This window comes from Rattus norvegicus, chromosome 2, assembly GCF_036323735.1.
Source record: "Rattus norvegicus strain BN/NHsdMcwi chromosome 2, GRCr8, whole genome shotgun sequence".
NCBI classification, from domain to species: Eukaryota; Metazoa; Chordata; class Mammalia; order Rodentia; family Muridae; genus Rattus; species Rattus norvegicus.
In genome coordinates, this window is record NC_086020.1 from 86735760 (window position 1) to 86759192 (window position 23433).

The 23433-nt window shown below is 40.0% G+C and overlaps 1 protein-coding gene across 4 annotated transcripts in view; it reads left to right on the top strand.

The window, feature by feature from the left end:
- Positions 1–553: 553 nt before the first annotated feature.
- LOC100909964 (tyrosine-protein phosphatase non-receptor type substrate 1-like) overlaps positions 554–23433 on the top strand; it is a 38379-nt gene continuing 15499 nt past the window's right edge. For all 4 annotated transcript variants that reach the window (XR_005500773.2, XM_003751228.6, XM_008769504.4 and 1 more), the window contains exon 1: positions 554–710. Coding sequence is in view for 3 of the 4 variants with exons in the window: in XM_003751228.6 (XP_003751276.1) it covers positions 638–710 (73 nt within the window). In the remaining variant the exon portion in view is untranslated. The remainder of the gene's footprint in view (positions 711–23433) is intronic.

Here is a 23433-nt window from a genome sequence, read left to right on the forward strand (position 1 = left end):
ACTAAAGACAATCCCTTGCAGTTGGGCTAAGATGTAGTCACACTTTAACAATTTCTCACAGATGTTCCTTGTAGCTTCTTTTATCTGTGAGAAGTTTGCAATTAATACTAATCATAACATGTTTCACTTGCTTGTGTAGGCAAAAAGTCTCCTAAGTTTCAATAGGACTACATTTACCCTGATATTAGGAAACAATATACAAGGGATCATTCCAAGAGAACAGCTGGTTTACTGTTTTATGGGCCCAACTGACAACTTTCACGTGACACTTGGAAAGAATTTCACACAAATCAACAACATCTAGGATCTTAGGTGTTTGGGAAACATTCTTTCGTACTGGATTCTAAGACAAGATACTTGAGACAATATTGCTTCAGTTCATACTCAAGAGAAAGAGAAAGGATTATGTTACGCACATCTGAGCCCCTCTAAAAAATTAATAAATATGAACTCTTCTCTTGCAGCTGCATGGAACATTGAATATCTATTTCAAAATATGCAGTATAGTTCCTGTTTTCATGAAACACTGACATGACCCTTATGCATACTAAGTTACAATACTTCCTTTCTCTACGTTTAAGAAACTGGGACCTCATGAGAACTGATTCTGACCACAAAAGGTTCCTTAACCCCAACAATGCTTCTCCTACATTCCTCGGCCCACATACTTCACAGTGCCCTGCTCTTGATCCTGCTTCTGGAACTTAAAGGTAAGCATGCCCCAAGAATAGAATCATCCCCCTGTCTCTGAGCTATTCTTACCATTGAAAATGAAGGACTCCAGTTAGTTACCTGAACTGTCACAGCAGAGAAGGTCAGAATATTCTCTCACATAATAGATCTGGAATTCTGAGCACTGCCTGAAATGGGATGTGGAGTTATAGCTTTGATAAATAGAGTGTAAATGATTCATCCATAACAGTTTACCACACATCCCTGATCTTCTGGACCCTCTCCAGTGAGCTTTAGTTTCTTCTGTTTGTGTCAAATGGTGTTAGTAATATTCTACATGGTTCCTGTATGTTATCAGGTTTTTCTTTTCTTTTTCCTTTTTTAAAATTTATTTTACTCATTTACATTTTAAATGTGATCCCCCTTCCCACTTTCCCCTCTGAAAAACCCCTATCCCAGCCCCATCCCTATGTTTCTATGATGGTGCTCCCTCACTCACCACCCACCCACTCCCACCTCATCACACTAGCATTCCCCTACACTGTGGCATCAAGCCTCTGCAGTACCAAAGGGCTCCCTTCCCATAAATGTCAGATAAGGCAGTCCTCTGCAAAATAAGCAGCTGGAGCCATGGGTCCCTCGATGTGTATTCTTTGGAGAGTGGTTAAGTCTTTGGGAGCTCTTGGGTATGGGACATTCATTTGTTGATACTGATGTTCTTCCTATGGGGTTGCAAACCCCTTCAGCTTCTCCTAGAGGATTTGGCTTGGTCCAGAGGGCTCAGAAATCAGGGAAGATGGGTGGGGGAAGTGAAGCTAATCTGTGTGTTCATAAGTCTCCGGTCTGGTGAAGGTAGGAGCGATGACAGAAGAATGGAGGTCCCTTGGGACAACAGGCTGCTCAGAGTAACTTGGTGTGGCCCAAGAGGTTCATAGAGCAGACAAGATTAGTGGAGAAAGGGAAGATTACCTCTATGGTTCATGATCTACAGCTCTGGAGAAAGTGAGGGGGTTGGGGGTTGGAGAGGTAGAGGTAGCAGTAGAGTAAGGTCCCACTGAGATATCAGCTCCTTAGCACAGCTTGGCTTGGACCAGAGGGCTCAGCAAACAGGAAAGATGGAAGAATGAATGGAAGCTTACCTGTCTAGTTCACGATCTGCATGTCTCATGAAGGTAGGGGGAGAGATAGAAGGAGAATGGAGGTACCCCAGGGACAGCAGATTGCTTAGGGCCTATGATCATTTTTCTCCTTTTTTTGAAAAAAATTATTGGATATTGTTTATTTGTATTTCAAATGCTATTCCCTTTCCTGGGTTCCCATCCAAAAACTCCCTATCCCATTTACCCTCCTCCTCCTTCTATGATGCTTTTCCTCTCCCCTACTACCCACTCCTTACAGTCTCCTCACCCTGACAGTCCCCTACAATGTGTGGTTCTGCCTTGGCAGAACCAATGGCTGCTTCTCCCAATGGTGCCCAACAAAGCCATCGTCTGCTACATGGGCAGCTGGAGACATGGGTCTGTCTATGTGTACTCTTTGGGTATTGGTTTAGTTCTGGGAAGCTCTGATTGGTTGGTATAATTGTTCAAATGGGGTTGCAAGTCCCTTTGGCTCCTTCAATCCTTTCCTTAACTACTCCAATGGGGACAAATGCTTAGTTCAATGGTTTGCTGCTGGCATTTGCCTCTGTATTTGTCATGTGCTGGCAGAACTTCTCAGGAGATAGCTATATCTGTCTCCTGTCAGCATATAATTCTTGGCATCAGCAATATTTTCTGGGGTTGCTGGCTTTATGTATATGGGCTGGATACCCAGGTGTGCCAGGTTCTGAATGGCATTCCTTTTGTCTCTGCTCCAAACTTTGTCTGCATATCTCCTCCTATGAATATGTTTTGTCCCCCTTTTAAGAGTGATTGAAGAATCTGCAAATTGGTTGTCTTTCTTCTTGAGCTTCATGTAGTTTTTTGATTGTATCTTCTTGGGTAATTTCACCTTTTGGGCTAATATCCACTTATGAGTGAGTGCATACCATGTGTGTTTTTCTGTGATTTGGTTACCTCACTAAGGATGATATTTCACATTTCCATCCATTTGCCTATGAATTGCATGAAGTTATGGCTTTTAATAGCAGATTAGTACTCGATTGTGTAGATGTACCACATTTTCTGTATCCATTCCTCTATTGAAGGACATCCGGGTTCTTTCCAGCTTCTGGCTATTATAAATAAGGCTGCTATGAACATAGTGGAGCATGTGTCTTTGATGTATGTTGGAGCATCTTTTTGGTATATGCCCAGGGAAGGTATAGCTGTGTGGTCAGTTAGTGCAATGTCCAATTTTCTGAGGAACCTCCAGACTGATTTCCAGAGTGGTTGTACCAGTTTGAAATCCCACTAACAATGGAGGAGTGTTCCACTTTCTCCACATCCTCACCAGCATCTGCTGTCATCTGAGTTTTTGATCATAGCCATTCTGACTGGTGTGAGGTGGAATCTCAGTGTTGTTTTGGTTTGTATTTCCCTGATGACTAAGGAGGTTGGACATTTCATTAGGTGCTGCTCAGCCATTCAATATTTCTCTGCTGTGAATTCTTTGTTTAGCTCTGTACCCCATTTTTAATAGGGCTATTTGGCTCTCTGGAGTCTAACTTCATGAGTTCTTTGTATATATTTGATATTAGCCCTCTATCGGTTGTAGGATTGGTAAAGATATTTTCCCAATCTATTGGTTGCCATTTTGTCCTAATGGCAGTGTTCTTTACCTTACAGAAGCTTCACATCTTTATGAGATTCCATTTGTCAATTCTTGATCTTAGAGCACAAGCCATTGGTGTTCTGTTCAGGAAATTTCTCCAGTGCCCACGTGTTTGAGACTCTTCCTCACTTTTTCTTCTATTAGTTTGAGTGGTCTGGTTTGATGCAGAGGTTCTTGATACACTTGGACTCAAGCTTTGTACAGGGAGATAATTATGGATTTATTTGCACTCTTCTAGCACAGATGGCGCTAGTAATTTTCCTTTTGAGTCGGGAATGTTAGCAGAGAGTAGTCTTCTCTCAGTTCTCAGGGGTGTCTGCACCTCTGAGGGTCTAGCTCTCCTCATCATTGGGATTTGGGTGCAGGGACCAGTTAAGTTCAGATCCAAGAACAGATCTGGATTGTGGGGCTCCTGCAGCTGACTGCTCCTATTTTCCTGTGTCCAAAGGTGTCCCGCACTGTCTCTCGCCAGCAAGAATACTCAGCAATGCCAAAATCTCTGTGATGACAAAAGATGAGGGGGAATCTTCCATCTTCCTCTCAGGGCAGAGGAATGACTCCAGGGACCCGAACCAGGAGAGCTGAATCTTTATGCAACCAGGATCAGCAAGTCTCACCAGCCACTCAGGCAGCTGGCACACTCTTGTAGCATCCTGTAGAAAAAACACAAACATTCCCTCTTCCCTATATAAAATATCTGGACAGGATCATGTCAATATGTGGATCTTTCTATTTTACCTAGGCAGAAGTATGCCTATTTGTAGGGTGCCATAAACACTCAAGGTTTCCTTGGCACCCAAATTTTAAAATTGAAATAAAAGGAGCATTATTTAGCATACAGGGATAACTCCCCCTTTTTATTTATTAAGATATAGTAAAGATATTATTTATTAAGGTAAGTCCTCGAGGATTAAATTGAGGACACTGAGCACTTGTATTTATAAATTGACTTGTATACCAAATTATTGTCTCTAGCATTATTGTTTTGGATATATAAAGAATGAGATTTTTTTGACTAATTGTTCTTTTTTTTTTTCTTGAAAAATTCACTTTATTGATAAAAATTTATCTATACATCTAAGGGTCACTTACATTTTCAATTACATTTCCCCTAACTTATTATCTATTTTCTTTTAAATATTAATGTAACCTATGTCAAATGCCAGAGATACAGAATGAGTTTTTAATGATATAATATCTATCTCAGGATGATTATAAAAGAATAAAAGAATTCTAGTATGCTCCTTTTAGGTAATATATTAAAAGAAATTAAGAAAAGGGAATAATGATGTACTTTGGCATTTCCCTTAATTATTTAAGTTAAAATATACATGCTTAAACATATGTTAAAAACTTTTTTTTTTATTAACTTGAGTATTTCTTATATACATTTCGAGTGTTATTCCCTTTCCCGGTTTCCGGGCAAACATCCCCCTCCCCCCTCCCCTTCCTTATGGGTGTTCCCCTCCCAACCCTCCCCCCATTGCCGCCCTCCCCCCATAGACTAGTTCACTGGTGGTTCAGTCTTAGCAGGACCCAGGGCTTCCCCTTCCACTGGTGCTCTTACTAGGATATTCATTGCTACCTATAGGGTCAGAGTCCAGGGTCAGTCCATGTATAGTCTTTAGGTAGTGGCTTAGTCCCTGGAAGCTCTGATTGCTTGGCATTGTTGTACTTTTGGGGTCTCGAGCCCCTTCAAGCTCTTCCAGTTCTTTCTCTGATTCCTTCAATAGGGGACCTATTCTCAGTTCAGTGGTTTGCTGCTGGCATTCGCCTCTGTATTTGCTGTATTCTGGCTGTGTCTCTCAGGAGCGATCTACATCCGGCTCCTGTCGGTCTGCACTTCTTTGCTTCATCCATCTTGTCTAATTGGGTGGCTGTATATGTATGGGCCACATGAGGGGCAGGCTCTGAATGGGTGTTCCTTCACTCTCTGTTTTAATCTTTGCCTCTCCCTTCCCTGCCAAGGGTATTCTTTTTCCTCATTTAAAGAAGGAGTGAAGCATTCACATTTTGATCATCCGTCTTGAGTTTCGTTTGTTCTAGGGATCTAGGGTAATTCAAGCATTTGGGCTAATAGCCACTTATCAATGAGTGCATACCATGTATGTCTTTCTGTGATTGGGTTAGCTCACTCAGGATGATATTTTCCAGTTCCAACCATTTGCCTATGAATTTCATAAAGGCATTGTTTTTGATAGCTGAGTAATATTCCATTGTGTAGATGTACCACATTTTCTGTATCCATTCCTCTGTTGAAGGGCATCTGGGTTCTTTCCAGCTTCTGGCTATTATAAATAAGGCTGCGATGAACATAGTGGAGCACGTGTCTCTTTTATATGTTGAGGCATCTTTTGGGTATATGCCCAAGAGAGGTATAGCTGGATCCTCAGGCAGTTCAATGTCCAATTTTCTGAGGAACCTCCAGACTGATTTCCAGAATGGTTTTACCAGTCTGCAATCCCAGCAACAATGGAGGAGTGTTCCTCTTTCTGCACATTCTCGCCAGCATCTGCTGTCACCTGAGTTTTTGATCTTAGCCATTCTCACTGGTGTGAGGTGAAATCTCAGGGTTGTTTTGATTTGCATTTCCCTTATGACTAAAGATGTTGAACATTTCTTTAAGTGTTTCTCAGCCATTCGGCATTCCTCAGCTGTGAATTCTTTGTTTAGCTCTGAACCCCATTTTTTAATAGGGTTATTTGTTTCCCTGCGGTCTAACTTCTTGAGTTCTTTGTATATTTTGGATATAAGGCCTCTATCTGTTGTAGGATTGGTAAAGATCTTTTCCAATCTGTTGGTTGCCGTTTTGTCCTAACCACAGTGTCCTTTGCCTTACAGAAGCTTTGCAGTTTTATGAGATCCCATTTGTCGATTCTTGATCTTAGAGCATAAGCCATTGGTGTTTTGTTCAGGAAATTTTTTCCAGTGCCCATGTGTTCCAGATGCTTCCCTAGTTTTTCTTCTATTAGTTTGAGTGTGTCTGGTTTGATGTGGAGGTCCTTGATCCATTTCGACTTAAGCTTTGTACAGGGTGATAAGCATGGATCGATCTGCTTTCTTCTACATGTTGCCCTCCAGTTGAACCAGCACCATTTGCTGAAAATGCTATCTTTTTTCCATTGGATGGTTTTGGCTCCTTTGTCAAAAATCAAGTGACCATAGGTGTGTGGGTTCATTTCTGGGTCTTCAATTCTATTCCATCGGTCTATCTGTCTGTCTCTGTACCAATACCATGCAGTTTTTATCACTATTGCTCTGTAATACTGCTTGAGTTCAGGGATAGTGATTCCCCCTGAAGTCCTTTTATTGTTGAGGATAGCTTTAGCTATCCTGGGTTTTTTGTTATTACAGATGAATTTGCAAATTGTTCTGTCTAACTCTTTGAAGAATTGGATTGGTATTTTGATGGGGATTGCATTGAATCTTTAGATTGCTTTTGGTAAAATGGCCATTTTTACTATATTAATCCTGCCAATCCATGAGCATGGGAGATCTTTCCATCTTCTGAGGTCTTCTTCAATTTCTTTCCTCAGTGTCTTGAAGTTCTTATTGTACAGATCTTTTATTTGCTTGGTTAAAGTCACACCGAGGTACTTTATATTATTTGGGTCTATTATGAAGGGTGTCGTTTCCCTAATTTCTTTCTCGGCTTGTTTCTCTTTTGTATAGAGGAAGGCAACTGATTTATTTGAGTTAATTTTATACCCAGCCACTTTGCTGAAGTTGTTTATCAGCTTTAGTAGTTCTCTGGTGGAACTTTTGGGATCACTTAAATATACTATCATGTCATCTGCAAATAGTGATATTTTGACCTCTTCTTTTCCAATCTGTATCCCCTTGATCTCCTTTTGTTGTCTGATTGCTCTGGCTAGAACTTCAAGAACTATATTGAATAAGTAGGGAGAGAGTGGGCAGCCTTGTCTAGTCCCTGATTTTAGTGGGATTGCTTCAAGTTTCTCTCCATTTAGTTTAATGTTAGCAACTGGTTTGCTGTATATGGCTTTTACTATGTTTAGGTATGGGCCTTGAATTCCTATTCTTTCCAGGACTTTTATCATGAAGGGGTGTTGAATTTTGTCAAATGCTTTCTCAGCATCTAATGAAATGATCATGTGGTTCTGTTCTTTCAGTTTGTTTATATAATGGATCACGTTGATGGTTTTCCGTATATTAAACCATCCCTGCATGCCTGGGATGAAGCCTACTTGATCATGGTGGATGATTGTTTTGATGTGCTCTTGAATTCGGTTTGCCAGAATTTTGTTGAGTATTTTTGCGTCGATATTCATAAGGGAAATTGGTCTGAAGTTCTCTTTCTTTGTTAGGTCTTTGTGTGGTTTAGGTATAAGAGTAATTGTGGCTTCGTAGAAGGAATTCGGTAGGGCTCCATCTGTTTCAATTTTGTGGAATAGTTTGGATAATATTGGTATGAGGTCTTCTATGAAGGTTTGATAGAATTCTGCACTAAACCCGTTGGACCTGGGCTCTTTTTGGTTGGGAGACCTTTAATGACTGCTTCTATTTCCTTAGGAGTTATGGGGTTGTTTAACAGGTTTATCTGTTCCTGATTTAACTTCGATACCTGGTATCTGTCTAGGAAATTGTCCATTTCCTGAAGATTTTCAAATTTTGTTGAATATAGGTTTTTATAGTAAGATCTGATGATTTTTTGAATTTCCTCTGAATCTGTAGTTATGTCTCCCTTTTCATTTCTGATTTTGTTAATTTGGACGCACTCTCTGTGTCCTCTCGTTAGTCTGGCTAAGGGTTTATCTATCTTGTTGATTTTCTCAAAGAACCAACTTTTGGTTCTGTTGATTCTTTTTCTGGTCCTTTTTGTTTCTACTTGGTTGATTTCAGCTCTGAGTTTGATTATTTCCTGCCTTCTTCTCTTCCTGGGTGTATTTGCTTCTTTTTGTTCTAGAGCTTTTAGGTGTGCTGTCAAGCTGCTGACATATGCTCTTTCCTGTTTCTTTCTGCAGGCACTCAGCGCTATGAGTTTTCCTCTTAGCACAGCTTTCATTGTGTCCCATAAGTTTGAGTATGTTGTATCTTCATTTTCATTAAATTCTAAAAAGTTTTTAATTTCTTTCTTTATTTCTTCCTTGACCAGGTTATCATTGAGTAGAGCATTGTTCAATTTCCACGTATATGTGGGCATTCTTCCCTTATTGTTATTGAAGACCAGTTTTAGGCCGTGGTGGTCTGATAGCACGCATGGGATTATTTCTATCTTTCTGTACCTGTTGAGGCCCGTTTTTTGACCAATTATATGGTCAATTTTGGAGAAAGTACCATGAGGAGCTGAGAAGAAGGTATATCCTTTTGCTTTAGGATAGAATGTTCTATAAATATCCGTTAAGTCCATTTGGCTCATGACTTCTCTTAGTCTGTCGACATCACTGTTTAATTTCTGTTTCCATGATCTGTCCATTGATGAGAGTGGGGTGTTGAAATCTCCCACTATTATTGTGTGAGGTGCAATGTGTGTTTTGAGCTTTAGTAAGGTTTCTTTTACGTATGTAGGTGCCCTTGTATTTGGGGCATAGATATTTAGGATTGAGAGTTCATCTTGGTGGATTTTTCCTTTGATGAATATGAAGTGTCCTTCCTTATCTTTTTTGATGACTTTTAGTTGGAAATTGATTTTATTTGATATTAGAATGGCTACTCCAGCTTGCTTCTTCTGACCATTTGCTTGGAAAGTTGTTTTCCAGCCTTTCCCTCTGAGGTAGTGTCTCTCTTTGTCTCTGAGGTGTGTTTCCTGTAGGCAGCAGACTGCAGGGTCCTCGTTGCGTATCCAGTTTGTTAATCTATGTCTTTTTATTGGGGAGTTGAGGCCATTGACATTGAGAGATATTAAGGAATAGTGATTATTGTTTCCCTTTATATTCATATTTGGATGTGAGGTTATGTTTGTGTGCTTTCATTCTCTTTGTTTTGTTGCCAAGACGATTAGTTTCTTGCTTCTTCTAGGGTATAGCTTGCCTCCTTATGTTGGGTTTTACCATTTATTATCCTTTGTAGTGCTGGATTTGTAGAAAGATATTGTGTAAATTTGGTTTTGTCATGGAATATCTTGGTTTCTCCATCAATGTTAATTGAGAGTTTTGCTGGATACAGTAACCTGGGCTGGCATTTGTGTTCTCTTAGGGTCTGTATGACATCAGTCCAGGATCTTCTGGCCTTCATAGTTTCTGGCGAGAAGTCTGGTGTGATTCTGATAGGTCTCCCTTTATATGTTACTTGACCTTTTTCCCTTACTGCTTTTAATATTCTTTCTTTATTTTGTGTGTTTGGTGTTTTGACAATTATGTGACGGGAGGTGTTTCTTTTCTGGTCCAATCTATTTGGAGTTCTGTAGGCTTCTTGTATGTCTATGGGTATCTCTTTTTTTAGGTTAGGGAAGTTTTCTTCTATGATTTTGTTGAAGATATTTACTGGTCCTTTGAGCTGGGAGTCTTCACTCTCTTTTATACCTATTATCCTTAGGTTTGATCTTCTCATTGAGTCCTGGATTTCCTGTATGTTTTGGACCAGTAGCTTTTTCCGCTTTACATTATCTTTGACAGTTGAGTCAATGATTTCTATGGAATCTTCTGCTCCTGAGATTCTCTCTTCCATCTCTTGTATTCTGTTGGTGAAGCTTGTATCTACAGCTCCTTGTCTCTTCTTTTGGTTTTCTATATCCAGGGTTGTTTCCATGTGTTCTTTCTTGATTGCTTCTATTTCCATTTTTAATTCCTTCAACTGTTTGATTGTGTTTTCCTGGAATTCTTTCATGGATTTTTGTGTCTTCTCTCTATGGGCTTCTACTTGTTTATTTATGTTTTCCTGGAATTCTTTCAGGCATTTTTGCGATTCCTCTCTGTAGGCTTCTACTTGTTCTCTAAGGGAGTTCTTCATGTCTTTCTTGAAGTCCTCCAGCATCATGATCACATATGATTTTGAAACTAGATCTTGCTTTTCTGGTGTGTTTGGATATTCCGTGTTTGCTTTGGTGGGAGAATTGGGCTCCGATGATGCCATGTAGTCTTGGTTTCTGTTGCTTGTGTTCCTGTGCTTGCCTCTCGCCATCAGATTATCTCTAGTGTTACTTTGTTCTGCTATTTCTGACAGTGGCTAGACTGTCCTATAAGCCTGTGTGTCAGGAGTGCTGTAGACCTGTTTTCCTCTCTTTTAGTCAGTTATGGGGACAGAGTGTTCTGCTTTCGGGCGTGTAGTTTTTCCTCTCTACAGGTCTTCAGCTGTTCCTGTGGGCCTGTGTCTTGAGTTCACCAGGCAGCTTTCTTGCAGCAGAAATTTTGGTCTTACCTGTGGTCCCGAGGCTCAAGTTCGCTCATGGGGTGCTGCCCACGGGCTCTCTGCAGCGGCAGCAACCAGGAAGACCTGTGCCGCCCCTTCCGGGAGCTTCAGTGCACCAGGGTTCCAGATGGTCTTTGGCTTTTTCCTCTGGCGTTCGAGATGTGTGTGCAGGGAGCAGTCTCTTCTGGTTTCCCAGGCTTGTCTGCCTCTCTGAAGGTTTAGCTCTCCCTCCCATGGGATTTGGGTGCAGAGAACTGTTTATCCGGTCTGTTTCTTTCAGGTTCCGGCAGTGTCTCAGGCGCAGGGGTCCTGCCGCTCCTGGGCCCTCCCCCACGGGAGCCCAGAGGCCTTATACAGTTTCCTCTTGGGCCAGGGATGTGGGCAGGGGTGAGCAGTGTTGGTGGTCTCTTCCGCTCTGCAGCCTCAGGAGTGCCCACCTGACCAGGCGGTTGGGTCTCTCTCTCACCGGGTAAGTTCAGAGGTTCAGTCTATTATCATCAAGACGGGAGCATGGCAGTGTCCAGGAGGGCCTGGTGCAAGAACGACTAATTGTTCTTATGTAAGGCCTATAATCTGTCTGGTATCATTGTCCTCCTTTGTTAAGGAGTCTAGGCAATCCAGTTTGAGTTCTTAATGTCCTATAAAGTAACAGTACTTAGTGCTCTTTAACCACTAAGCCATCTCTCCAGTCCCTCACCAGCTTTATTTACCTAAACATAAGCATTAATTAGAAATGTCAAAACCTGTAAATATTGTCTAGATTCAGTTGTACTAGAAATCTCTGAGCTGGCAGGGTGAGGCTGGGAATTGAAAGTAAGCAAATGGAGTCTTCCTCTTTTCATATCAACCCTATTAAAAAACTCCATTTTAAAGAGCTGGGTCTATGGTTTTGTTTAGTTGTCTGAGCCAGAGCACAGAAAGGACAGTGAGTTGTCAGACAATTCACACTGAAATCATCACTCACTAATTTCAAGTAGAAAACCTGTCTCTAATAAATCACTAAGTAATTGAAATCAATTGTAAACCACAAGCCACACATTGGCTATCAGCATGTGAATTGAAAGCTTGATTTAAAAACAGTGGCTAAACCACGGAATTTAATAATCTGTTGAAGCAACAGAAACTCAAGAGAATAAAAAAGTGATGAACCACCTATAAATACAGTAAGCACATTTTTTTTTATTAACTTGAGTATTTCTTATATACATTTCAAGTGTTATTCCCTTTCCCGGTTTCCGGGCAAACATCCCCCTACCCCCTCCCCTTCCTTGTGGGTGTTCCCCTCCCAACCCTCCCCCCATTGCCGCCCTCCCCCCATAGTCTAGTTCACTGGGGGTTCAGTCTTAGCAGGACCCAGGGCTTCCCCTTCCACTGGTGCTCTTACTAGGATATTCATTGCTACCTATGGGGTCAGAGTCCAGGGTCAGTCCATGTATAGTCTTTAGGTAGTGGAGTAAGCACATTTTTTATGGGTAGCATGTACAAATTTACACTAAATACAAAAGCATGTAAAGAGTAAAATTATCAACTTTGTCTGAAAAATTTGTTTAAGTAATAGGCCAAATATCAGTATTTTGTAATAACCAATTTAATTGTTGTTTGGAATAAGGTATGTTTTACCAGGTTTCTTTTTTTAAAATATTTCCATGATTCTAGCCTACAATTCTGTATTAACACAACTGAAGCTTTATATCCAATGTGGATAACAAAGACCTAAGTCCTCTGGTAAGGTGAGGTACTTAGCCAATTAACATATCCTTAGAAGCTTAAAATTAGTTTCAAATATTCTTTTCTGGAGTAGTGTAACAGCTACTCTCCAAAGATTTGTAGTAAAAATTTCCATATACACTGAAAGATTTGAAGTTCTAACTTCTTACATTGAAGAAGCAACAAAATTACATAATATAAGGCTGTTAGCCATTCTTAATGATATCACTTTATGGGCTCTCTAAAATTATAAGCAAGCTCACGAAGTGAAAACTCAAAATCAATCCTCTAAATCTATCTTGAAATGGCAGTTGGAGTAAGCAAACTGGCTGTAGTGCTCTCACAAGTTCTAAAACCTCATCAATCCTTTGTAAATCCTGTAACAATCTCTACCTGTTTGATTTTTTCTTAATTAAAAATAAGTTTGAGTTAGTCAATGTAACACTGGCAATCCTTAATCACAATCTTTCAGTTCTCCTTGTAACACCAGAGCACAGCCACAATTTTGGAAAGTCACCTGAGTGCTGAGTACTGACTAGGCAGCTGTTCTTGGGGCAGTGGAATCAGCATCAAAATACAGTAACTTCAGGGAAAACCACAACTTTGGAAAGCAAAACTCAACCTCCAACAATCTAGTCTCCAAAATCCAGTCTCCAGTCTATCTTTCATGTTACAAAGTTTGACTGTCAATTTCTATATATGAACGCACGATGGTGTAGTCTCCAGTACCTCAACAAAGAGACACTGTCCTAAATTCTTTTAGATACCTGGTTTCTAGAATAAGAGTTCCATAAAAATATTATCTCAATTTAGACCTGTTTCCCCAGGTTGGCTCATGCCACATGTTGTCTAGAATGACTTCATCCAAATTACCAGCTTTATGTCAACTTTCTGTTACCAATATTATACCTTTTTTAACCATATCCAATAACTTAAAAGCCAATAGTCCATAACCAAGGCATGTAGAGCATATTTATACATTTAAAACCAATGAGAAACAAAATTGAAGTGGCTACACATATCTTTAATATTTAGACCAAACACCATTATGACTTTTCTAGCTGCGATTTTAAGAGAAGCACCTTGTCACCTGCTAAGTCTAATAATCAGCTCATGCAGACGCTCATCCCCAGGCAGCTTCTGCAGCTGACCTAGACTCCTGGCTACAGATACAGGGCTCCAAGGACTGATTGAAACTGCTTTTTATTCATTTGTTCCTTTTTGAAACGAGTTAAAACCAAATCAAGATGTGAACGATTGACAGATAAAGTTTTTACCATTTTTTCTTTTGAACATGAAACATAAAACATTTAAGCAACAAGAAACAAAAACCACAGACATAAACTGACATACAGGGACAGCTTGGTGTATCAAGGACAGACAATAGACAAAGAGGAAAAACTAGATGGTGTCAGCAGAGAGGTAGGATTTCCCCTTTCCCACCACTTCCACGGTGACCATCCACTCGAGTGGAGTTGATCTGGATGATGGATTGTCTCAATTCCTGGACTAGTCCATCAACGTGTTGAAACCAAATTCCTGTAAGATACTGAGATATATTACGGGATATCTGAGCAGCACGACTGACATTCACAAATGGTATGGAAGTGAAACACAGTCCTGAATATTTCCACTCATAACCCAATTACATTAACTCTATCAAGCTGTGCATGGGCGTTGAGATGTCCTTTTGTTTGATTCTCCTGAATAAATTTTCAGGCAGTCTACCTCTATCAAATCTGATCAGTATGACTCTGTGAAGCTCTTCTTCATAGCGAGCTGCCTCATCTTCTAAATCCTCTTCCTCAGAGGAGCTAAGCTCGTCTGTCTCTGAGCTATCAAGCTCTGAAGCCTTTAATTTCTTTACCGGATAAAGACTTCTCCTTTTCAAGACTTTTTTCTCCTTTCTCTGTTTCATCTCTCCCGGGGCGTTTTTTCCCCAATCTCTCATCTCCGCAGATCTGAAGTCTTTGGAAGGGACTGTCTGCTTATTTTTATCTTTTTTCCTTGAGATCTTTAATTTTTTACCCCACCCTGTTTCTGACATGCCATCCTGCACCTCCCCCAGCGCTCTCCGCCTTTCTACCACAGCTGGGTGGCTCCCATGCGACCTCTGACGCTGTCTGGCAGCAGCCAGAAACTCAAAGGCCAATAGAGAAAGCATGAAGGCTGCTAAAACGATAACAAAAACTTCCGCCGCATCTAGCAGGGGAGTGAAGTGGAACAGATCAAGACTTAGCATGTCTCTCAGGGGCTACCTTTTAAACAGTACAGTTCTGGATTCCTTCCACAGACCGAAGACCCCCTCTCTGCGCCTGGCGATGGCGTGGCGTCCTGGGTTCTCGGCGCCAGATGTCCCGCGCTGTCTCTCGCCAGCAAGAATACGTGGGAACACACGAATCCTTCTGTAGCCAAAATGCTTATTCTTTATTAAAAAGAGGGCGGCGGGGCGCCAGCATGGCGTGGCTTATATACACCCTAGCGCGGCGCATCCACACCTGATTGGTTGCTTACCCATGATCTCATTAGGCACGCCCCAGAGTGGGCAAAGACCTGGCACGAAGGCACTCTTGCACATGCGCACACAGTTAACTTCCTGAAAGGAAGTTGGCTGGCGCGGCGGAGGCCAGCGCCATCTTGTAATGGCGAAAGCTATTCTGGCTTTCCACGTGGGGTGCAGTGGAAGCCAGCGCCATCTTGTGGTGGCGAATGTTATTACGGCCCTCTACACAAAGGCACTATGCAGTTTCCTCTTGGGCCAAGGGATGTGGGCAAAGGTGGACAGAAGTGGCAGTCTGTCCTGCCTTGCAGTCTCAGTATTGCCTGCAGTTCTGGGTCTAGACTTTCTCTTTTAATAATATATAATATTATTTTTGGAACATTTTATTTTTTAATTTTTTATTTTTACATCATTTTTATTATATATATGTATATATATATATATTTAAATTTCAAATGTTATTCCCTTCCTGATTTCCTGCTCATAAGCCCCCTATCCCCTCCCTGTCCCCCATACAGGTGTTCCCCTCCATCTACCCCCCTTTTCTCCCCATCTATCACCTGCACTGGGTCCAACTTTGGCAGGACTAAGGGCTTCCCCTTCCACTGGTGCCCTAACAAGGCTATTCTCTGCTACATATGCAGTTGGAGTCCTGGGTCAGTTCATGTATAGTCTTTGGGTAGTGGCTTAATTCCTGGAAGCTCTGATTGGTTAGCATTGTTGTTCATATATTTGCCCCAAAACTCGAATTACACAAGATGCAATCCACAGACCACAGGAAGCTCAAGAAGAAGGATGACCAAAATGTGGATGTTCCCACTTCTTTACAGGGGGATCAAAAATATACATAGGTGGGAATATGGAGGCAAAGTCTAGAGCAGAGACTGAAGGAATGACCATTCAGAGCCTGCTCCACAAGTGGCCCTTATGTATATTGCCACCAAAATTAGATAAGATTGATGAAGCTAAAAGGTGAATGCTGAAAGAGACCGGATATAGATCTCTTCTGAGAGACACATCCAGAGAATGTCAAATATAGATGTGAATGCTAGCAACAAACCACTGAACTGAGAACAGGACCATCTTTGGGGGAATTACTGGAAGGATTGAAAGAGCTGAAGGGGCTTGCAACCCATAAGGACAAGAATGTACTCCACTTTTTAATATGGTTCTTTGACTCTTCGGAGCCTAACTTCTTGAGTTCTTGTATGTATTAGATATTAACCCTCTATCAGATCTAGACTTGTTGAAGATCTTTTACTACTTGTTGGTTGCCCCTTTGTCCTGATGACAGTGTCTTCTTCCTTAATGAAGTTTTGCAATTTTATGAAGTCCATTTGTTGATTCTTGATTGTAGAGCATAAGGCACTGGTGTTCTTTTCAGGAAATTTCCCCCCAGTGCCCATGATCTTCCACAATTTTCCTTCTGTTACTTTGAATGTATCTGGTTTTATGTTGTGGTCCTAGAACCATTTGGGCTTGAGCTTTGTATAGGGTGATGAGAATGGATTGATGTGCATTCTTCTACATGACGATTTCCAGTTGAACCAGCACTATTTGCTGAAAATTATATCCTTTTTCCAATGGATGGTTTTAGCTCCTTTGTTAAAGATCAAGTGACCATAGGTATGTGAGTTCATTTCTGAGTCCTCAATTGTATTCCATTTATCTATCTGTGAGTCTGTATACCAATACCATACCAATTTTTATTACTATTGCTTTGTGATATATCTTCAGGTCAGAGATAGTGATTTTCTCCAGAAACTCTTTTATTTTTGAGGATAGATTTCAATTTCCTCTTTATTGTTTTGTTATTCCAAATGAATTTACAAATTGATCTTTCTAACTCTATGAAAAATTGCATTGGAACTTTTATGAAGATTTCTTTGTTTCTGCAGATTTCTATGGGAAAAATGGCCCATATAATATTGTACTATATTAATCCTGCCAATCCATGATCATGGAAGATCTTTCTGTCTTCTGAGATCTTCTTCAAAGTCTTTCTACAGAGACTTGAAGTCATTGTTATACAGATATTTCACTTGCTTGGCTCAATTCATATTGAGGTATTTTATGTTATTTGTGACTATTCTGAAGGATGTCATTTTCCTAATTTCTGTCTCAGCCTGTTTATCCTTTAAGTAGAGAATAGTTCCTGATTTGTTTTAGTTAGTTTTAGAATCAGTCACTTTGTTGAACTTGATTGTCAGGTTAAGAAATTCTCTGGTGAAATTTACGGGGACACTTAATTGTATTATCACATCATCTGCAAATAGTGATATTTTGACATTTTCTTTTCCAATTTGTATCCTTTTGACCTCCTTTTGTTCTCTGGTTGTTATGGAGGGGACTTCAAGTACTATATTGATTAAGTAGGAAGAGACTGAGCAGCCTTGTCTAGTGTCTGATTTTCGTGGGATTGCTTCAAATTTATCACCATTTAGTTTAATGTTGGCTACTGGTTTGCTGTATATTGCTTTTACTGTGTTTAGGTATGGGCCTTGAATTCCTAATCATTCCAAGACTTTTAACATGAAGTGATACTGATTTTTGTCAAATACCCTCTCACATCTAATGAGATGGTCATTTTTTTTTTCTGTGTGATTTTTTTATACAGCAGATTAGACTATGGGTTTCTGTATGTTAAACCATCCCTGTATCCCTGTGATGAAGCCTACTTGATCATGTTAGATGATCATTTTGATGAGTTCTTGGATTCAGTTTGTGAGAATTTTATTGTGTATTTTTGCGTCGATATACTTAAGCGAAATTTGTCTGAAGTTCTCTTTCTTTGTTGGGTCTTTGTGTGGTTTAAATATAAACTAAATTGTGGCTTCATAGAAGGAATGTGGTACTATATCCTGGGTTTCTAATTTGTGCAGTAGTTTGGACGGTATTGGTATTATGTCTTCTATGAAGATCTGATAGAAATCTCTACTAAGCCAATCTGGTCCTGGACTCTTATTGGTTGGGAGAATTTTAATAAATGCTTCTGTTATTTTAAAAGTTATGGGACTGTTTGGGTGCTATCTCTGATCCTGATTTAAAGTTGTTGTATAGTATCTGTCTAGAAATTTGTTTATTGCATTCAAATTTTCCAGTTTTGTTGAATATAAACAGATCTAATGATTTTTTAAAATTTCCTCAGATTCTGTTGTTATAGCTCCCTTTTCATTTTTAACTTTTTAAAATTTGGATACACTCTCTTACCATCTGGTGATTCTGAGTGAGGGTTTATCTATGTTACTGTTTTTCTCAAAGAACCAGCTCATGGTTTTGTTGATTCTTTGTATAATTCTATTTGTTTCATGTTGGTTGACTTCAGCCAAGTTTGATTATTTCCTGCTGTCTACTCCTTTTGGGGGTATTTGTTTCTTTTTGTTCTGGAGCTTTTAGGTGTGCCACCAAGCTGCTAGTGTCAAGCTGCAAGCTCTCCAATTCCTTTTTTGAGGCAATCAGAGCTGAGTTTTCCTCTTAGCACTGCTTTCATTGTTTCCCATAAATTTGGGTATGCTGTTCCTCATTTTCATAAAATTTTAAAACACTTTTTATTTCTTTTTTATTTCTTCCTAGACCAAGTCATTATTGAGTAGAATAATTGTTCAACTTCTGTGTGTATATGGGCTTACTCTTGTTTGTGTTGTTATTGAAGACCAGCCTTACTCTGTGGTCATCTGATAGGATGCAAATGATTATTTCAATCTTCCTGTATCTGTTGAGGCCTGTTTTGTGACTGATTGTATGGTCAATTTTGGAAAAGGTAGTATGTGGTGCTGATCATAAGGCACATTATCTTTTTTTAGGATGAAATGTTCGTGTGTGTGTGTGTGTGTGTGTGTGTGTGTGTGTGTGTGTGTGTTAAATCCATTTGGATCACAACTTCTCTTAGTTTCAGTGTGTCTCTGTTTAGTTTCTATTTCTGTGATCTGTCCATTGATGAGAGTGGGGTGTTGAAATCTCCCATTACTTGTGAGATGCAATGTGTGCTTTGAATTTTAGTATGGTTTCTTTTATGAACGTAGGTACCCATGCATTTGAAGCATAGATATCCCGGATTAAGAGGTCATCTTGCTGGATTATTTTCTTTGATGAATATGAAGTGTCCTTCCTTATATTTTAGAAAACTTGTGGTTGAAAGTCAATTTTATTCAATGGTAGAATGGCTACTCCAGCTTGTTTCTTGTGACCATTTGCCCAGAAATTTGTTTTTCAGGCTTTGAATCTGATGCAGTATCTGTCTTTGTCACTAAAGTATGTTCTTTTATGCAACAAAATACTGGGTCCTCTTTTTGTATCCATCTGTTAGTCTATATATTTATATTAGGAAATTGAGTCCATTGATGTTAAGAGATATTAAGGAATAATGATTGTTGTTTCCTGTTATTTTTGTTGTTAGAGGTGAAATTATGTTTGTGTGGCTCTCTTCTCTTGGTTTTGTTGCAAGGAGAGTACTTTCTTGCTTTTTGTCATGTATAGTTTCCCTCCTTGTGTTAGATTGTTTTTATGTATTATCTTTTGTAGGGCTGAATTTTTGGAGAGATATTGTGTAAATTTGGTTTTGTTCTTGAATATCTTGGTTTCTCCATCTACATTGATTGATAGTTTTGCTGGATATTAGAGCCTAGGCTGGAATTTTTTTCTCTTAGTGTCTGTATGACGTCTGTCAAGGATCTTTTAGCTTACATAGTCTCTGGTGAGAAAGCTGGTATAATTCTGATAGGTCTGCCTTTACATGTTACTTGACCTTTTCCCCTTACTGTTTTTAACATTCTTTTTTTGTTTTGTTTTGTGCATTTGGTGTTTTGACTATTTTGTGATGGGAGGAATTTCTTTTATGGTTCTATCTATTTGGAGTTCTATAGGCTTCTTGTATGTTTATGGGCATCTCTTTCTTTAGGCTAGCGGCATTTACATTATTGATCTATGAATGGGTGGGTTATCGCAACAGGCAGCAGGTAGTAGATGATGTATCAGAAACTTGGGTCTCATTACCCTGAACGGAATTTGTTGGTGTGTTCAGATAGCAGATGGGATCATATCTTGTCTTCCTTCTGTGACCTGCACTTAGACAATCATTGTCTGTCCTATTAGGGGAAGGTGTATAGAAAGGGCCAATGGACAGCAGGAGGTGTCAGTGGCTTGTGTCATGACTTGCAAACTGAGGGTATAGAGGTTTAATAGAGAAGGTATGGATCTCTTCTGGCTTTCATGGTATCTACATGAATAACAGGATTGTGGGACTATGTGGTGGTGTGGAAGTATAGGTATGTGTTGGTTCCAGGAGCCAGCTCACTTTGGAATGCTTTGAAATGAGACACCTCATTGGACATAGAGGTAGCTTTGAATACTTATGGTCTCTGGCTTTCAATTTCTCTAACTATACGGAATTATTGCTTATAACTTCTAAAAAATTTCTAGAAACCTTTCTTGCTTATTCTGTGTTTAAAAATTCCTAACTTTGGAGATTAATACCTGTTGTGCAACTGCAGAGAATTGAGTGAAAATGTTATTGCTATTGTTCTCTATTCTGTCCAGGTAACCAGAAGCCTCTGTGGTGAGACTTGTTAACACTTTGTGAGACAGATAGGAAAGAAAGAAAATAAATTAAAATGCTTTATACAAGCACAATCACCTCTACAAGCATTCCCAAATATTTACATGCATAACTACACCTTCACATGTGCATATAGACAAAGAAATATAAACATTTGAATGGATGGATGAAAGGATAGGGCACAACTCTTCAATGCATACCATCCAACAGCATATTAGAAGTTTCAGTCATTTAATTCTGAAAAGAGGGAATAGAAGGTTTTCAATTACAAATGGAAATCTTACCTGTTTGGGATTGTGTGCTCTGCACATGAGCAATAAATCTCTGCCCAAATAGGGGAAAGTACATTGAATTAGGTAGGGACAGTGTGTAGTGGAACGTATCAGGGGCTTGTGTAATGACTTATAAACCAATGAAGTAGGAAGTTCAGACTGCCATTTTTTAATGGTATGGCCAGCACCTGAATAGTGATTGTTCACCTGAGTAGTGGAACTGGGAGGAAAGTAAAGTGGGAAGAAAGAGAGAGATTTGTGTTCAGTGTGAGGAGATTGTTTCTTTGGGCTCTATATCAAGGAAATGAGTATGGAAGTTTTCAGACAATTGATAAGACCCTTACCTTTTCTGGATGGAGGTTTTATTTCTTAATTAGGATGCATAGGCCTTTTTATGGCATGATCACTCTACCTGATCAAACTAAAACCATCATAAAGATTTTGTATTCAAATGTATACCTCATTATACTTATGCACTTATATACATGGGTCATTGGTGTAAAAGAGTTACATAACCAAAACAAACTCTATTATGACAGAATTTCCCTAGGCCACTTTCACAGAAAATGAAACAGAGGCAGATATTGGATGAAGCATGATAATACCATACAAAATTAGGGGTTCAATCAGACTATTGCCAAGTTCCAATTTTCTTTTCTGTATTATATTCTTTTTTTTTTTACATTTTTTTTATTAACTTGAGTATTTCTTATATACATTATATACATTTCAAGTGTTATTCCCTTTCCCGGTTTCCGGGCAAACATCCCCCTCCACCCTCCCCTTCCTTATGGGTGTTCCCCTCCCAACCCTCCCCCCATTGCCGCCCTCCCCCCATAGTCTAGTTCACTGGGGGTTCAGTCTTAGCAGGACCCAGGGCTTCCCCTTCCACTGGTGCTCTTACTAGGATATTCATTGCTACCTATGGGGTCAGTCCATGTATAGTATTTAGGTAGTGGCTTAGTCCCTGGAAGCTCTGGTTGCTTGACATTGTTGTACTTTTGGGGTCTCGAACCCCTTCAAGCTCTTCCAGTTCTTTCTCTGATTCCTTCAATGGGGGACCTATTCTCAGTTCAGTGGTTTGCTGCTGGCATTCGCCTCTGTATTTGTGTATTCTGGCTGTGTGTCTCAGGAGCGATCTACATCCGGCTCCTGTCAGTCTGCACTTCTTTGCTTCATCCATCTTGTCTAATTGGTGGCTGTATATGTATGGGCCACTTGTGGGGCAGGCTCTGAATGGGTGTTCCTTCAGTCTCTGTTTTAATCTTTGCCTCTCCCTTCCCTGCCAAGGGTATTCTTTTTCCTCATTTAAAGAAGGAGTGAAGCATTCACATTTTGATCATCCGTCTTGAGTCTTGTTTGTTCTAGGGATCTAGGGTAATTCAAGCATTTGGGCTACTAGCCACTTATCAATGAGTGCATACCATGTATGTCTTTCTGTGATTGGGTTAGCTCACTCAGGATGATATTTTCCAGTTCCAAACATTTGCCTACGAATTTCATAAACTCGTTGTTTTTGATAGCTGAGTAATATTCCATTGTGTAGATGTACCACATTTTCTGTATCCATTCCTCTGCTGAAGGGCATCTGGGTTCTTTCCAGCTTCTGGCTATTATAAATAAGGCTGCGATGAACATAGTGGAGCACGTGTCTCTTTTATATGTTGAGGCATCTTTTGGGTATATGCCCAAGAGAGGTATAGCTGGATCCTCAGGCAGTTCAATGTCCAATTTTCTGAGGAACCTCCAGACTGATTTCCAGAATGGTTTTACCAGTCTGCAATCCCAGCAACAATGGAGGAGTGTTCCTCTTTCTGCACATCCTCGCCAGCATCTGCTGTCACCTGAGTTTTTGATCTTAGCCATTCTCACTGGTGTGAGGTGAAATCTCAGGGTTGTTTTGATTTGCATTTCCCTTATGACTAAAGATGTTGAACATTTCTTTAGGTGTATCTCAGCCATTCGGCATTCCTCAGCTGTGAATTCTTTGTTTAGCTCTGAACCCCATTTTTTAATAGGGTTATTTGTTTCCCTGCGGTCTAACTTCTTGAGTTCTTTGTATATTTTGGATATAAGGCCTCTATCTGTTGTAGGATTGGTAAAGATCTTTTCCCAATCTGTTGGTTGCCGTTTTGTCCTAACCACAGTGTCCTTTGCCTTACAGAAGCTTTGCAGTTTTATGAGATCCCATTTGTCGATTCTTGATCTTAGAGCATAAGCCATTGATATTTTGTTCAGGAAATTTTTTCCAGTGTCCATGTGTTCCAGATGCTTCCCTAGTTTTTCTTCTATTAGTTTGAGTGTGTCTGGTTTGATGTGGAGGTCCTTGATCCACTTGGACTTAAGCTTTGTACAGGGTGATAAGGATGGATCGATCTGCATTCTTCTACATGTTGCCCTCCAGTTGAACCAGCACCATATGCTGAAAATGCTATCTTTTTTCCATTGGATGGTTTTGGCTCCTTTGTCAAAAATCAAGTGACCATAGGTGTGTGGGTTCATTTCTGGGTCTTCAATTCTATTCCATTGGTCTATCTGTCTGTCTCTGTACCAATACCATGCAGTTTTTATCACTATTGCTCTGTAATACTGCTTGAGTTCAGGGATAGTGATTCCCCCTGAAGTCCTTTTATTGTTGCGGATAGCTTTAGCTATCCTGGGTTTTT